General features: G+C 35.0%; 1 protein-coding gene across 2 annotated transcripts in view; it reads right to left on the bottom strand.

Annotated features, from left to right (window-relative positions):
• Window positions 1–16,813, bottom strand: part of LOC114324515 (dynein axonemal assembly factor 1 homolog) — a 67,770-nt gene that overhangs the window by 47,981 nt on the left and 2,976 nt on the right. For both annotated transcript variants that reach the window (XM_050642749.1, XM_050642750.1), the window contains exon 3: window positions 15,849–16,090. In XM_050642749.1, the coding sequence (XP_050498706.1) occupies window positions 15,849–16,090 (242 nt within the window). The remainder of the gene's footprint in view (window positions 1–15,848; window positions 16,091–16,813) is intronic.

Below are 16,813 nucleotides of genomic sequence, written 5' to 3'. Positions count from 1 at the left end.
AGATCATAATTAATGTTAAAACCCTGACAAATATTGATATGAGCTCGAAATGCCAAAGAACGAAGAAATGTTTTCTGGACGGACTCAATATTTCTAATGTGACAATCATAGTAAGGTGACCATATAATTGAGGCATATTCCAGCAATGAGCGCATAAAAGAAACATATAACCTTAAAAAACAATTCGGTGACAGTTGAGAACTATTACGTGTTATAAATCCAAGATTTCGCATACTCCTATGAATCATGTCTGTAATATGTGGTATAAAAGTTAATTTTCTGTCAAACAAAACACCTAAGTCTTTAATACAGTCCACAGATTCAATAACAGTATTGTTCAATATATACGTTTTTACAATGGTATTGTTAGAGCGACTGAAGGTAATACTAAAGCATTTATAATTACGTATTTTTTATGGGAAATAAGCCACAATTTTACTAAAAAATGAATTTATTAACGTTTCGAAGCCCAAATCGGGTTTCGTTGTCAAAATACAAAATACAAAATACTATTAAAATAAAACAAACATGTTGTTGCTAAGTAAAAAAATTCTTCTAATAATTTATTTAATCTGACTCATTTATATTGGCAATTCAGACGTATATTATACATTTTAAAGTAGAAGACTTTAAAATGATATCGCCAATATTTATGAGTTGCGTTCCTGCAATGATTTTTTTGCGACGGATATTCTTGAGTTGGGATTGATTTCATGTAATCGAATGAACTATCTTTTAGTAAAGTCGTCCCAGGAACGCAACTCATAAATATTGGCGATATCATTTTAAAGTCTTCTACTTTAAAATGTATAATATACGTCTGAATTGCCAATATAAATGAGTCAGATTAAATAAATTATTAGAAGAATTTTTTTACTTAGCAACAACATGTTTGTTTTATTTTAATAGTATTTTGTATTTTGACAACGAAACCCGATTTGGGCTTCGAAACGTTAATAAATTCATTTTTTAGTAAAATTGTGGCTTATTTCCCATAAAAAATACGTAATTATAAAAATGCCACAAGGAAATAGCTTCAGAACAACACTAAAGCATTTTTTAACATTTAACAATTATTAACGCCAATATAAAATAAAATTTTAAACCTTTCACTGCAGGAAATCACCCGTTCACCAGTAACAGTAAATAATGTTTGTGCCTAATAAACGCACAGACGAGAAGGGAAAAGATACTCAAGTCAAATACATAATCATAATTCATAGAGTATTTGTTTACTTAAGGGTAATTATCATAAATTCGAGTAAAAGATTCACTTTATACGAGTAAAACTGCTTGATCCAGCAAGTTGTGTTTTTGTTGGAGTAAAACTGCTAAGTTGCGTTTATAGGTTTTAATTTATGTTTCTACTCGTCAAGGAGTGTGATTTGATGTTTATTTGACTATTTTGAGTGTCGCTTTAGTTTACAACATAAAATCGATTGGATGGTATGCCAAGCGTAATTAAATCTACTTCAAAGAAAAAAATTAGGAAGGAACAACAAAATGTAATATTTATATTTTTGACTGGGTAAGTTTAACATTTCAGGACGGGAATAATTATTTTTTTCAGTAATAACATAATATTTTATTTTTGAGATTTCTCTAGATGTTCATGAAATAATTAAAATTGTATATAAAAAATGATTATCTCATTTAAAATAAATAGGTATTTCTTATTTACCAAACCTTCGGTTTGGCGCCCCTTTGGGGTTACGCCCGCGTGCGCCGCATGCGTTGCACGCCCGCTTACGGGGCCTTAGGTGATCCAAATGAACATAAACCAACTTGCAAAGTTACAGCAAACCAAGTCGCTATTCAACTCTTTATGAATGGAAGAACTAAGAACCGATATAAGGACCCAAATACTAGAATAATATTGAATCAGGAGACAGGAGACAAACCACATAGGAACTCCTTTTACACTAAAACAACTCCACGACGGTATGAACAGGTTAAAAAAGGCGAAAGTTGCATTGTTGCAAGTGTGGATGATATATGCAGTGAACAAATAAAGCATCTAGGCCAAAAAGCAAAAAACTGGATCTTGCAACTCTATAACACTTGCTGTAAAGCCTGCGAAATTCCAAAATCATGGAGAAAATCTAAAGTAATAGCCTTATTAAAACCAGGTAAGGACCCAGAAAATCCCAGTAGCTACAGATCTATTTCGCTATTGTGTCAATTTTTCAAACTATATGAGAGACTCATACTCGCCAGAATAGAAAAAAATGTCAACAAGCACCTAATCCCACAACAAGGAGGATTCATACCCGGAAATCTTCCACCGAGCAAGTCCTCGCAATAACAGAACATATTGAAGAGGGCTTTGAAGAAAAACTTATACGCTGTGAGCTCGTACGTAGAAGGGATATTTACAAATTCGCGAACGCCAGTAGTGACAAGTCTGTAAACGATTACTGGAAATTTGACATAAATGTCAAAGTGATTAATTTAAAATTAAAATTAAAAACATTAATTATAAACAATATTAGTTTGTCAAAGCTGTGTTATATATTTTTACCTTAAATATACTTACGTTTTAAATACTGAATTTAAGTTTTTTTAATGTTCCGTAATATCTAATTATAAATTAATATATTAATCTTACCGCCATCTACACGATAATTGTGAAAGTATCCGAAGTAAGAAATTCATATTTTATCAATAGAACGTCAAAATGATTAGCAAAATCTTAAAAAAATCGATTATAATTTAATTACTTTTTTGCGGTGTAAATATTATATAATATTAAGCGATAACAATTAAATAATAAATTTAAAAATTACCAGTGAAAGTTAATTAGTAATCCACTAGGAGCGACACCAGCGAAGCTCACAGCGTATACAGGGGATCCTTTCGTAGATTTGACAGCATCTTATGATACCGTAAGGCACAAAACATTGCTTCGCAAATTATACGACACTTTCAATGACCACCATCTGGGTATGGTCGTATATTCCTTACTGCAAAAGACGGTTTTTCGTTATACCGAAAAAATATATTGGAGGACAAACTAAATAGATGGAGAGTTCAAAAGAACGGCCTCCCACATGTAAGTGTTTTAGCAACAATACTCTTCAATATATACAAACGACCAACCTACGCCGACCTAAACCAAGCACTTCCTCTATGCTGACGATCTCGCAATATAATGTTTTCAAGGAAATAGTTTTGAAGAAATGGAGGAGAAACTAGAAACTGCCTTTAAAACAATGACAGCGTACTACCTGCAAAATTCCTTGAGACCCAATCCCTCTCCAACCCAAGTCTGTGTCTTCCACCTTCGCGCAAAGGAAGCCAAGCGAAATCTCCAAATTGCGCGGAAAGACAATACATTATAACACACAGACCAACCTGTATACAGTCTGTTCCAACGAAAATCTGACCCCCCCCCCCAGAAACTCAGAAACCAAGAGCTTTATCAAAATTTAAAAAAACACATCAATTTATATTGGGAGGGGGACGAATTTTCATGTAAAATTCATGCCCTCAAATGTAACCCCCTACTTACCCGCATCAACCCCCAGTTTTTTTAAATAGCAAGTGTGGTCGAGTGGCACATCATTTGAAAGGTAATTTTTTTCTCTATACGACACTCTATTTTTATAATTTACGTAATAAGTTTGAAGATTATTTTAAACTTAACAAATTTATTATAAATTAGTTAAATCCAAAATTATCTTTAAAGTTATTCCGCAAATTAAAAACAAAATAGAGAGTCGTGTAGAGAAAAAAATTACCTTTTCAATGATGTGCCACTCGACTACACTGGATATTAAAAAAACTGGGGGTTGATGAGGGGCAGTAAGGGGTTACATTTGAGGGGCATGAATTTTGCATGAAAATTCGTCACCCTATCAATACAAATTGACGCGTTGTTTTAAATTGTGAAGAAACTGTTGGTTTCTGAGTTTCTGGGGGCGGGGGTCAAATTTTCGTCGGAACACACTGTAGTACCAGACCAGAGTAACTCTGGACTGGTCTCTCACCTAGAGACAAGATTGTATAAAAACGAAAGGGAAAGTAACAACTGGTAACAGAATACTCAGAATGATAAGGGGAAGTAAATGGGGTGCTTGTCCTGACGTCTTAAGAACAACGGCACAGGCACTGTGTTTCTCAACTGCTGCATATGCGTGTCCCATTTGATAAGTTGATACTGCGCTAAATGAGACATGCAGGATAGTAACGGTGTGCTTGAAACACCACCCTCAAATAGATATAAAAGAGCTGGTTTTGCAGAACCCTCAACACGCAGAGGCGTTGCATAGCACATAGGGAAAATTAAACAGGTCGCAGACGAGCAGCATGCCCTAGCCCTAGACATAGCTCGAATAGCTCGAAAGCGACTAAAATCAAGGAAAAGCTTCCTTAAAACAGTGCAGGATGAACCGTTTGAGCATTTTTCTCTTCCCCAGGTTCAATGGACCGACCAGTCTCTAGACTTTAAAACGTGTAAAACTATGCATAGAGTAAGAATGGGGGTCGCTCCAGTAAAATCAAACATGGTAAAATGGGGGGAAAATAGACCAAGATGATGTGAACTGTGACTGTGGGAAAACACAGAATATGGAACATCTTCTTACATGCAGAAACTGTACTCATCGGTGTACCCTCAAACATTTGTGGCTCGCCAACAAAGATGGAACCGACGACGTAGCCGTAGACGTAGATACTGGGCCGAAATTCTATGAATGACATGTCCGGACACGATGAAGTAAGTAAGGTAGGTAATTATAAACTATTGAAGTTTTTTTTTAACCAAAACATTATGCAGTCTAGACATCAACAAATATTTTAGTGAGATATTGTTCTGAAATTATTTCTTTGTGCCATTTTTGTAATTTACTATTCTAATTGAATAATAAGCCACAATTTAAGTTAAAAAATAATTTTGTTGACGTTTCGACGTAGTGCTCTTCGGAGGTCGTTATCGAAATATAATAAAAAATGTATAATGGTTCAAAAGATTCATTCATGGGAAGGTTTTTATTTTGATATACCCACCGTTGGTAAATGGGTTAATTACTTCCTTCTTCCTTTCACCTAATTAAACATCGGCTAACTTTTTAGGAACAAAACGATGTACCAGCAGGAGTACTGTCTTCAGGGCCGGATTTACATGCTGAACCCGACTAGGCATTAATATTTCTGGCGCACTACGCCTTGATCTCCCGCCCCCCTCAACCCCCTCATATCCAACCAACTCTTGTCTTTCGCTGCTGATTATTTTAATAAAAACTTATACCCTAGTGTTCTTTGGCACTATTAACAATATTCTATGGTTATAAAAGAGAAGTGTGCTAAGGATAGAGAATAATAAATAGAAAATTACCGTTATTAATGTTTTCTGCGGTTTTAATAATAATAGTTAATAGTGATCATATCTCTGTGGTCCAGATGATACACCAACTGAGTTGCTGAAACTAATAAAGGATGATAACATAAAAGTAGTAGTAAGACTTTTTAATTCAATATATAACACCGGAGTGATTCCCACAGATTGGCTCAAATCCATCTTTGTCGCAATATCTAAAAAACACAATGCGAGAAAATGCTCAGAATATCGATTAATTAGCCTAATGAGCCACACTCTTAAGATTTTCCTAAGAATACTTCACAACAGAATTAGACGCAAATGCGAAGATACCCAATTTGGTTTTAGAAATGCTATGGGTACCAGGGAGGCACTTTTTGCGCTTAACATCCTATTACAAAAATACCATGATCAAATAAAAGATGTATTTGCATGTTTCGTGGACTTCGAAAAGGCATTCGATAAAGTACAGCATGTAAAATTAATGCAAATACTGAAAAATATCGGAATAGATGACAAAGATATTCGTGTCATTAAAAATTTGTACTGGAATCAAACTGCTACGGTCAAAATTGGAGATAACTACACCGATGAAATCTCCATACAACGAGGCGTCAGACAAGGTTGCATTTTGTCACCAACATTGTTTAATGTTTAATCGGACCAGTTATTTAAAAAGGCACTTGAGAGACAGCCATATGGAATAAAAATCAACGGAGAACTACTTAATGTGATAAGATATGCAGACGATACAGTAATTCTGTCAGATAATATTGAAGGTCTCCAAATTCTGCTTGATCGTATTCACGAGGTAGGAGAGGAAATGGGCATTAAAATAAACTCAAACAAAACCAAATTTTTAGTGTTTAGTCGTGACCCACATCCCGATTCAAAGCTTCAATTAAACGGAGTCCAAGTTGAGAAAGTTCACAAAATGACATATCTGGGAACTGTGATAACAGACCAACTAGATCCACTTTTACGAAAATGAAGTCATTTCTTTGCAATAATCATCTCAGTTTACAACTAAGACAAAGAATGGTCAAGTGCTATGTTTGGTCCGTACTTTTGTATAGTGCAGAAGTGTGGACGCTAAAAGTATCGATTATGAACAGAATTGAAGCATTGGAAATGTGGATTCATAGACGGATGCTGAAGATACCCTGGACAGCAAGAAAAACTAATGAAGAAGTACTAAGGAAGGTCAACAAAGATAGAGAACTGCTAAAGACTGTTAAACATCGAAAAATGTCTTATCTGGGACATATAGTGAGGGGAAGTCGATATAAAATATTACAACTGATCCTTAAAGGCAAAATAGAGGGCCGTAAAGGTGTAGGAAGAAAACAAGTTTCTTGGTTAAAAAACATTCGTGAATGGACTCAGATATCAAATGCAGGCAACTATTCCATATTGCAGAAGATCGAGAAGCCTTCGCAATGGTGATCGCCAACGTCGGATAATTCTGATATGGCACGTGAAGAAGAAGAAGTGATCATATAACTTAAAATAATACACAGAAAGTGCTTACAGCTTTCTTAAAAAACACATCTTAGCGGGATTCGTCTTACCTGCGCTGTGACGCGGTCTACAGGTACAACGTAAAGGAAGTAACAGAATTACTAAATAATATATTCTCACGATTATGTTTAAAAGTGGTATGTTACATCATCGCTCTTATATTTTTTAAACTCTTAATGTGTAACAAATTTGGAGCTCTAGGCCAGTGCCTTGTCGGCCTAGTGGTAAATCCGGCCCTGGCTGCCTTTCGATAATAACTAAAAGTGAACTTTAGGAATCTGGTTCAAAAGATTGCATTTTGTTTTGGTTTAAAGCAACGAAGACTTCGATAACGACATCCGAAATGGGAGTCGAAACATCAATAAAATCATTTTTTAACTTTAATTTGTGGCTTATTTTCCCAATTAAGATAGTAAATTTTACTGAGAAAGTCTACTCTAGAAACGGTGGAAGAATGCTGCTACTTAGTCTCATGGGCAGACTGCAAAAACAACATATCCAAAAATATAAGAAAACTAATATGCGTGGCTAACCGCTGTTATTATGGCCTAGGCCCTCAACTAAGAGCTAAATGTATGTCAAGATCAACAAAGTGCAAACTTTATAAAACGATAATACTCCCATAGTGCTCACGTAGGTACGTATCGGACGGAAAGAGGTACCTATGTATCGAGATGAAGAGGTACATACTATGAATCTTTGAAAAGTATTGAGGACTATATATGTTGGTATTTAATCGACCGTTAAGTACCAATACCTCCTATCTACATTTTTTTCAAAAATAAGTTTATCGCGCCATCTAACTGCAAAGCTTGTTACGCATCTTCTAACAAAATATCCTAACTGTATCTATTCTCAAAGTATTTAAAATAACATCATGGAAATATATCCTACCTTAATCAGCGTTTTTTATGCCGGAAATACCTTCTAACTGAATAGCAGAAATACCTTCTATCTACTCATTTGTGGTTGTTGTTTGTTAGTTGTACCGCCTATCAACAGTTTCCCGGTATTATTCGTTTTTTGTATCTTATTTAGTTCTTCTGCCGTACAATATTGTATTTACGTGTGTGTCTGGTGTTATCAAAAGGTAAGGAGTGTTTTACAACTAAAATTAACAGCCTAAGTAAGACTTTGTACAAAAAATAAATACCTAACCTCAATTTAACTCATGTTTTTGTGTGTTAAAGTTCTTATAAATTAATTTTAAGTTAAGATGATAGTTACATATTCAAGGCTTATAATACAGTTATAGTTAAAAATGTACACACAACCACCAAAGGGAGTTTTAGTAAATTGAAATGTAGATAGCAGATCTTTCCACAAAAATAATTAAAATTACTTAAGGTGTTCGTAGTACATAGGCGGCGCAAAAAACGGGCATATCGGATATTTTGTCATAATGAAAAGCTGTTTAAGAACAGAAAAATGCAGCTATTAATATTAAAGTACGTTTTAACTAACATTGGAAACAAAACATTTTGCTTTTATATGATAAATTATAATAAAGATTATTTTCGATCCCCTAATAGTTATATTTACGTAACAAGCAATGTTTAAAGCATTGAATTTTCAAGTAAAATCTCAAAGTAGTACCTAAATGCAAATTTTTTTACAGATGAATATCAATCAAGATCGACGTAGGAAAACACGGGCAGCTGAAATATTAGGATTGGCTTTGAAACTTGATGAAAACATTCCTTATGGCTGCACAAGTGAGTCTACTACTAGCGTTATTATTTCTGAAGGTTTAGAGCCCACAAGATCACAATCTAAAAATCTGAGCCAAGACGAACACTGTGTAAACTTAATTCATGAAACTACGACATTGATCCACAGTGTACTGTTACCAGATGGAAGTTCCTACATTCCGGAGACAAATGAAAATATTACTCCTCCTATTAGTACAAGCCAACAAGTTGGTAGTCTTGCCTTGTCTGACAATCAAGAAAGTAATCGTTCCTATCAAAATGTGTTTTTCTCCAACAATTTAGAAGACTCCCACTTCCAACAGTTAAACGAGGAACTTCATACTGAAAATGTAATTACAGAGAGAGCATCGACTCCAAGTACATCTTCAGCTCACGATTTTTCACCCAGTGAAAGTTCCTATAACCCAGAGTCTGATTCATCGGAGACTGAGAGCGAAGATAGGGTGTCTGAAGAAAATAGTGTGCCGGATTCTGAGCTGGTGCCAAGACAGGTTTATTTCGGAGAAATCAATGAAGAACGAAAAAGAAAAATTAAACCAGATAGTAAGACTTGGAAAAAAAATCGTAACAAAGAGTTAAGAATGCTTGGCAAAGATTACTTAGGTTATACAAATCCGAAAGAGGGAAAAATGTTACACAATACTCCCCGAAGCGCTCGCAAACTGGGTGAAGCATGCAAGTCTAAAAAATGTACAACAAGTAAAGTCAGGAATTGTGAAAAACTGACCGTGGAGATGCGACAAGATATATTTAATAATTTTTGGACAAACTTAAATTGGGAACAAAGGAAGATTTATATAAATGGATTAGTCTCCCGACAAACTACTGCTAGAAAAACTGTAGGGTGTGAGACAAGACGGGAAGGTACTTTCCAGTATTTTTTGCCTACAGCTGAGGGTAATTTGCGAGTTTGCAAGACATCCTTTTTAAATACATTTTCCCTAGGTTCTTTTACTGTACAATCTTGGGTCAAGAAGTCAGTTCATAAAACACTTCCATGTAATGAAGTCACCAATAGCAATCGAAAACGAGTTGTGCCAAGAGGAACGGCGACAAGAATCCAGATGCTACGTGAATTTTTTAAAAATATCCCAACACTTCCCTCTCATTATAATAGAAAAAATTCGAGAAAATTATTCATCGAGCCATATTACCGAAATAAAACAGAACTCTATAATTCCTATAAAATATGGTGCTCAAATAATAACGAAGAGAGTGCAAGCAGACATACTTTTGACAAGATATTTAAAGATTAAAATCTTTCTATTTATACCTTAAAAAAGGATATGTGTGACATCTGTGTCAGTTATAAAGAAGGAAATATTTCAGACGAAAAATATAAAGATCATATTCAACGTAAATCAAGAGCAAGAGCCGAGAAAGAACATGACAAGGAAAAAGCACAAGCTGGTGAATTTAATCTTCTTACAATGGATCTTGAAGCTGTCAAAGTGTGTCCTTATCTGACTGCAAGTGCCCTCTACTTCAAAACGAAGTTAAGTTGTCACAACTATACGGTCTACAATTTGGTCACTCATCATGCAACATGCTATTGGTTTGACGAAACTGCCAGTGACTTGACAGCAAGCACATTTGTTAACTTCCTTTTAGATTACTTGTCACAACACTGTCTCGCCAACAGGTTACCTATAGTAATATTTTCAGATGGCTGCACATACCAAAATCGGAATAACATTTTGTCTAACGCATTATCTGCCTTTTCTGTAAAATATCAGATAGTTATAACCCAAAAGTTTTTAGAACCGGGTCACACTCAAATGGAGTGTGACTCGGTCCACAGCGCTATCGAGACTAAATTGAAGCATCGTGAGATTCATCTTCCGAGCGATTATGCTTCTGCTACTAAGGAAGCAAGAAGTAAGCCATTTCCGTATGAAGTGAAATTGGTTGACTATCAATTTTTTAAAAATTACGCAAATGAGGACACATGGCGATACACTTCCATTAGGCCAGGTCGTAAAGTAGGAGATCCTGTTGTAACAGATCTGAGGGCTTTACTGTATACCATAGATGGAAAAATACAATATAAACTAAACTTTGATGATGAGTGGAGTGAGTTGCCCATAAGACCTAAAATTATTCCTGAACCGATTTATACTCCCTTGCATGACAAAGTGCTACCTATTAGTTCTACGAAGTACTCTCATTTACAACAATTGAAAACTGTGTTACCGCAAGACTGTCATACATTCTATGACTCACTATCTCAGAAGTCTTAATGTGTTGATATCATTAATAATAATAATAAAGTTTTTTGAGTTTAATTCATTTTTTAATTACATTTAAGACCTCCTATCTTCCATTAAACACATATATTTCAAGTAACAGAGAAAAACAATACCTCCTAACTGACAAACTGTCTTTTTCAAAAGCTCTTTCAAAATCAAATATGTGAGGTACGATAATCTTATACATAAAAAAGTAGAAAGTCCATATATTAAATTATTCTGATTGGCAGAGCAAAATTAAATAAGTTTTTTGCTTCTCCTGTAAAATTTACTTGTCGTTAGATAGAAGGTATTGGTACTTAACGGTCGATATGTTATATAAAATTTTAAAAAATCCCCGAGGTAAATAAAATTCCTGTAGCTGGCTGTACACCATAAATCACAAAAATATGAGATCCTTTGTAAAAGGTTTATTTAAAATTCCCTAAATAAGGGTTATATTAAATCACAGAATGTTTTCGGATTAAAAAAATCCATCATCAGTGTTACTAAAAGCCAAAAAAAGTATGCCTGAGCCACCAAAATGTTTTGGGTAAAAACCCTTTAAATGTTGAAAATTGTTGTGAAAAATACTACATCTTTTTAATAATACTTACAGCCGGAAAAATGAAAAAATACCCATGAACGATTACATCAATTACATATTTTGTATTTGCTGTTTTTTTTTTTCATAAATAACAAACGAGAGAGATATATTATTAATAATCTGAATAATATGTGATTGATGTGATCGTTCATGGGTATTCTTTAATTTTTACGACTGTAGTGATGTTGCAAATATTCTTGGGTATTACCCAGGGTAAGACAGGGCCCTTCCCACGTGGTTGGACTTTAAGGATTGAAACGTCACGTATTGGAGTCATTGGCCATTTAACTCCAATATGTCAGGTTTCAATCGTTAAAGTCCAACCACGTGGGAAGAGTCCTGTGTTGCACTAGGTAGTATCCAGGAATATTTGCAACATCACTAAGTATTATTAACAATACCTATGTAGTATCCGAGTGTGACCAACTAGTCCGAAAAATCCGGGACATGGCCCGCATTACGAGGTTGTGTTCCGGCGTCCCGAACAAGGCTTCCGGGTCATCCGAATTTTCAACATTTTGGTAAAATTCTATTTTCACATTTTGAGTACGTATTCTTCTAAGAATTCACATCAAATTTTTGGGATGAAAAAAAGTCGACAATTTCTAGAGTATGATTTTTTACTAATACCAGTACCAGTACCCTAAAACGTCAAAAACTAACAAAAATGTAATTATCATTAGGTACAACCAATTGTGGTTTAATTCCATCAACAATGTCAAAATAAAAATGTTAAATAATCAAGATAAAGGCAGTTTTTGTTTTTATTTGATTCAGAGTTGGACCACCATTTCCATATAGCTATTTCAGCATCTATGCATCCTCAGTGAAGCTATGCAGTCACAACTCTGAAACAAATATCAACAATATCCTGCCTATTTAAGGGAAAACATCGCGATGCAATGTTTCCACCTTTTGAGACGCAAAACAGCGACATCTCTCGTAATACGAGGAAGACGAAAAGCCCTAGATACAAAGTTTACTACTTTTATACAATTAGAATAATTGAAATAAAAATAATAAACAATATTTTAAATCCAAGACTTTTCGTTAAGAAACTGCTTTCTGGCCGCATCCTGTATCGGCTTTTACAATATATAAGCACAAGAGACGACGAATATAGAAGAAAGCAAATAAAGGCACTAGCCACGTATTTACCTTCTTTTCGTCTAGGAAAAGGACCGAAAGACAGTTTCAGGTACTCAAATCTGAGTAAAGATGAAAAAGATAAAGGCAGTTTTTGTTTTTATTTGATTGAGAGTTAGATCACCATCTCCATATAGCTATTTCAGCATCTATGCATCCTCAGTGAAGCTATGCAGTCACAACTCTGAAACAAAAATCAACAATCCTGCCTATTTAAGGGAAAACATCGCGATGCATAAACAATCAATAAAATGATGAGACTAACGTTCTATATTAAAAAAATGGCCCGATTTTCTTTAAAAAGTCCCGAATTTTAGGTATTTTTTTCGGTCTTGTCCCGAATTCGACCGAATTGGAGTTGGTCACACTAAGTATAACACAACAATTTTCAACATTTAAAGGGTTTTTACCCAAAACATTTTGGTGGCTCAAGCATGCTATTTTTTGGCTTTTAGTGACACTGATGATGGATTTTTTAATCCAAAAACGTTCTGTGATTTATTGTAACCCTTATTTAGGAAATTTTAAATATGCCTTTTAAAAGGGATCTCGTACACACAACGCAAAAGTCTAGGGATATTTTTATAAATAGACGTATTTTGTTTATCTGTAATCAACTTAAAAAAAGTAATACAAAATTTGTAGTTTAAATTGTTGTTTAATATGTCAAAAACCATGAATTGCAAAAAAAAAACAGAAAATTGGAGCAAAAAAATATATATTGCAAATCACCCATGTTTCACATACCACCATAAAATGTCAAAAATACGAAATATAAACTTAAAATAAAGTATGGCCACCACGTTGGTTTATGACAGCTCTACATCTACTGTTCATGCTCCGAATCACATTGTTAATGTCTGCTTGAGGTAGTTGTGTCCATTGTTCTCTCAGAAGCTCTTTAAATTGAAACTCATTGTAGATATTGCCCATATGTGGAGTAATTCTTCGTTGGAGCATGCCCCATACATGCTCAATGGGATTCAAGTCCGGTGATTGTGCTGGCCACGGCAATACATCAATATCCTCGTTATCCAACCAGTTTGTTACAATATGCGCAACATGTGGACGAGCATTATCATGCATAAAGTAAAAATTTTCTCCAACAGCAGCAGCAAACGGGCGCACAACAGGTTCAAGAATAGTGTCCAAATATTGCTGACTTCTGAGAAAGCCACGTGGGAAAATGAGGTCAGTCCTTCCGTAAATCATGATTCTGCCCATACCATTAATGTACCACCTCTGTATGCATACACTTCTTGAAGATGTCGTAATCGTTCTCCATTTCCGGGTCGTCTTCAAACTCTTGTCCGACGAGAATCTGGATGAAATCCATATCTAGACTCGTAGTCCTGTCGCCAGGGGGGGGTACAACGGCCTCGTTAATTCAGATGGACTTACTCAAGTTTTTTTTATGTATTTTGACCCGTAGAACACGAATTTTTTGGGTAACAGTTGATCCGGATGTCGATAAGATTGTTATAGACCAAGAACTTGAGGAATCAAAAAACAGCGATTTTTGGCAAAACAAAACAATATTTTGTATTTTTTGGGCCATTTTAAGTAAAAAATATTTCTACAAGTTTTTTCGTAGGATGCACAGTTTTCGAGATAAACGCGGTTGAACTTTCAAAAAATCGAAAAATTGCAATTTTTGAACCCGAATAACTTTTGATTAAAAAATAAAATAGCAAGTCTGCTTACCGCATTTGAAAGTTTAAGTCAAATTATATCGGTTTTGATTATTTGCATTGGTAAAAATTTATTTTTTTATTGTTTAACAAAGCTATAAATACGTAGGGTTTCCCGTGCTTTTACATGCGTTTTAACGCATGTAACGTAGAAATAGTCTTGATTGCACTAGTACCTATTCTACCTACTCGTTCGATTTTAAATGAGAAATCATAGAAACATCACTCACGCACTAGTTGTTTGTAGCTTTGTTTAACAATAACACAATAAATTTTTAGCAATGCAAATAATCAAAACCGACATAATTTGACTTGAACTTTCAAAGGCGCTAAGCAGAATTGCTATTTTACTTTTTAATCAAAAGTTATTCGGGTTTAAAAATTGCAGTTTTTCGATTTTTTGAAAGTTCAACCGCGTTTATCTCGAAAACTGTGCATCCTACTAAAAAACTTGTAGAAATATTTTTTGCTTAAAATTACCCAAAAAATACAAAATATTGTTTTGTTTTGCCAAAAATCGCTGTTATTTGATTCCTCAAGTTCTTGGTCTATAACAATCTTATCGACATCCGGATCAACTGTTACCCAAAAAATTCGTGTTCTACGGGTCAAAATACATAAAAAAAACTTGGGTAAGTCCATCTGAATTAACGAGGCCGTTGTACCCCCCCTGGCGACAGGACTATCGTCACTAAACAAAACTGTGGCCAAGTCATTGTCAGTCCAATTCTGAAACTCTTGACACCAGGTTAATCTTGCAGCGCGATTGCCTCTAGATAGAGGTGGACATCTCAGTGGTCGCCGACTACGAAGATTGGCTTCATGGAGACGATTCCGCACAGTACTGCGGCTAATTGTTACATTATGTGCAAGCTGTAATTCATTAACCAGCTCGGGTGCAGGGATTGTTGGCTGCCTTCTGGCATTTAAAATTAAATATCGGTCTTGAGCGACGGTTGTAGAGAGACCACGTCCTGTATGCTGCTCGGCTGGACTGCCAGTGTCTCTAAACCGACGCCACAAACGACTTACGACGCTCTGTGAGACACCCAGCTGGTCAGCAACTTGAGTTGGTCGCATACCAGCTTGAAGGAGGCCCACGGCTCTATTCATCTCGTCCAACGTTAGATGTTGTCGTTGCATGGTAAAAAGACAATATCTTTAACTCACCTATTAAGCAAGAATGGTATAAAGTCACTAAAATTAAAAATGAACAAAACATAAAAATGTCGATTTTTTGTCCCTTATAAAAAACTTTCTCTAACACGTATTGCTATCAGTTTTACAATTTTTTTTTGTTAAGAAGTGAGTGTCTGTATCAACAATAATTATATTACAAGCAAATTTATATGGTCATGAAATTTATGTCATTGGTATTGTCAAATTATTAAAATATCCTTAGAATTTTGCGTTGTGTGTATTTTTAGTATAATATTTAATCATGTAACTACTGTTAATCGCATTTAAATAATACTGTAATCGCTACGTCGCTAATATCCTTCGGGAGGATGTGGCTTTTTGTTTTAAATAAAGAAAAATATCATTACATACTTTACTTATAGTATTATTGTAAGGTAAAATTACGGTAAAAATCGTATACCTATATATTTTAAATAGCAAACCTACGCAAGCAAGAATCATCGTTTTTCGGTAAGCCGGAATTTTTCTTATTACTGGATTTCCCATCAGATTCAAAACTCGCAAACCTGGCATTCTACCAACAACCTCTACAATTAAAGGATCGTCGACATGATTATTTGATAGATCAAGTACTGAAAGTTCCAATAGCTTCTCCAGATGTTCAAAATCTTCTAGTTTTTCGACAAAATTATGTGACATATTTAGTGTATGTAAGGATTTAATACAATCTAAAAAAAAATTCAAAATCGGTTTTTATTAAAAAAATATTTCAGAGCTGGAAATCAAAAGATCAAACTAAATAATTTTAATTACGCATTTTGTGGTTGATTTCTAAATTATATTCACCAATCAGCCAATCGCGTCTACTGCTGGACATAGCCCTCCCTCAGTTCTTTCCAGTGTTCACTACACTGAGCCCCTTGTAGCCAGTTTCTCACACTCTTTTTATGTCGCCGGTCCATCTAGCCGGTGGTCGTCCTCGGCTTCTTTTATAGTTTATGTGCCTCCATTCCATGATTCGTCTTGTCCACGGTCCATCTTGTATTCTTAGTGCCCTGCCCAGTTCCACTTAAGCGTCGTGATTCTTTCGATGATGTCTTGAACTCCTGATCTTTGCCTGATTTGTTGGTTTGCCAAAACAAATTTTAAAATGGATGACAAAGGAAAGAAGGAAGAGAAGAAGGCCGAAACAATCCTGGCTAGGCGGCATTCAGAAGGCAATGTCGGAAAGGAACCTTTACCCTGGCGAATGGAACGACCGACGAAGCTCGAAACTAGGATCGGAAGGCAGAAAACGCTATATTGGGACCGTGCAAGTTCGGCAAAGCGACCTCTATTTCTACGCTTTGTACTTTTATTCGCACTTTTAATTATATTGGCCAATTATATTAGTCCTGGTTGCTGGATAATTGTCAAGACCATAGTCCAAAAAAATTTTAAGAAGAAAAAAT

The sequence above is a fragment of the Diabrotica virgifera genome, chromosome 2 (assembly GCF_917563875.1).
Source record: "Diabrotica virgifera virgifera chromosome 2, PGI_DIABVI_V3a".
Lineage (NCBI taxonomy): Eukaryota > Metazoa > Arthropoda > Insecta > Coleoptera > Chrysomelidae > Diabrotica > Diabrotica virgifera.
Note: the sequence above shows the minus strand (reverse complement) of the source record. Positions and strands in the feature narration are given on the sequence as shown.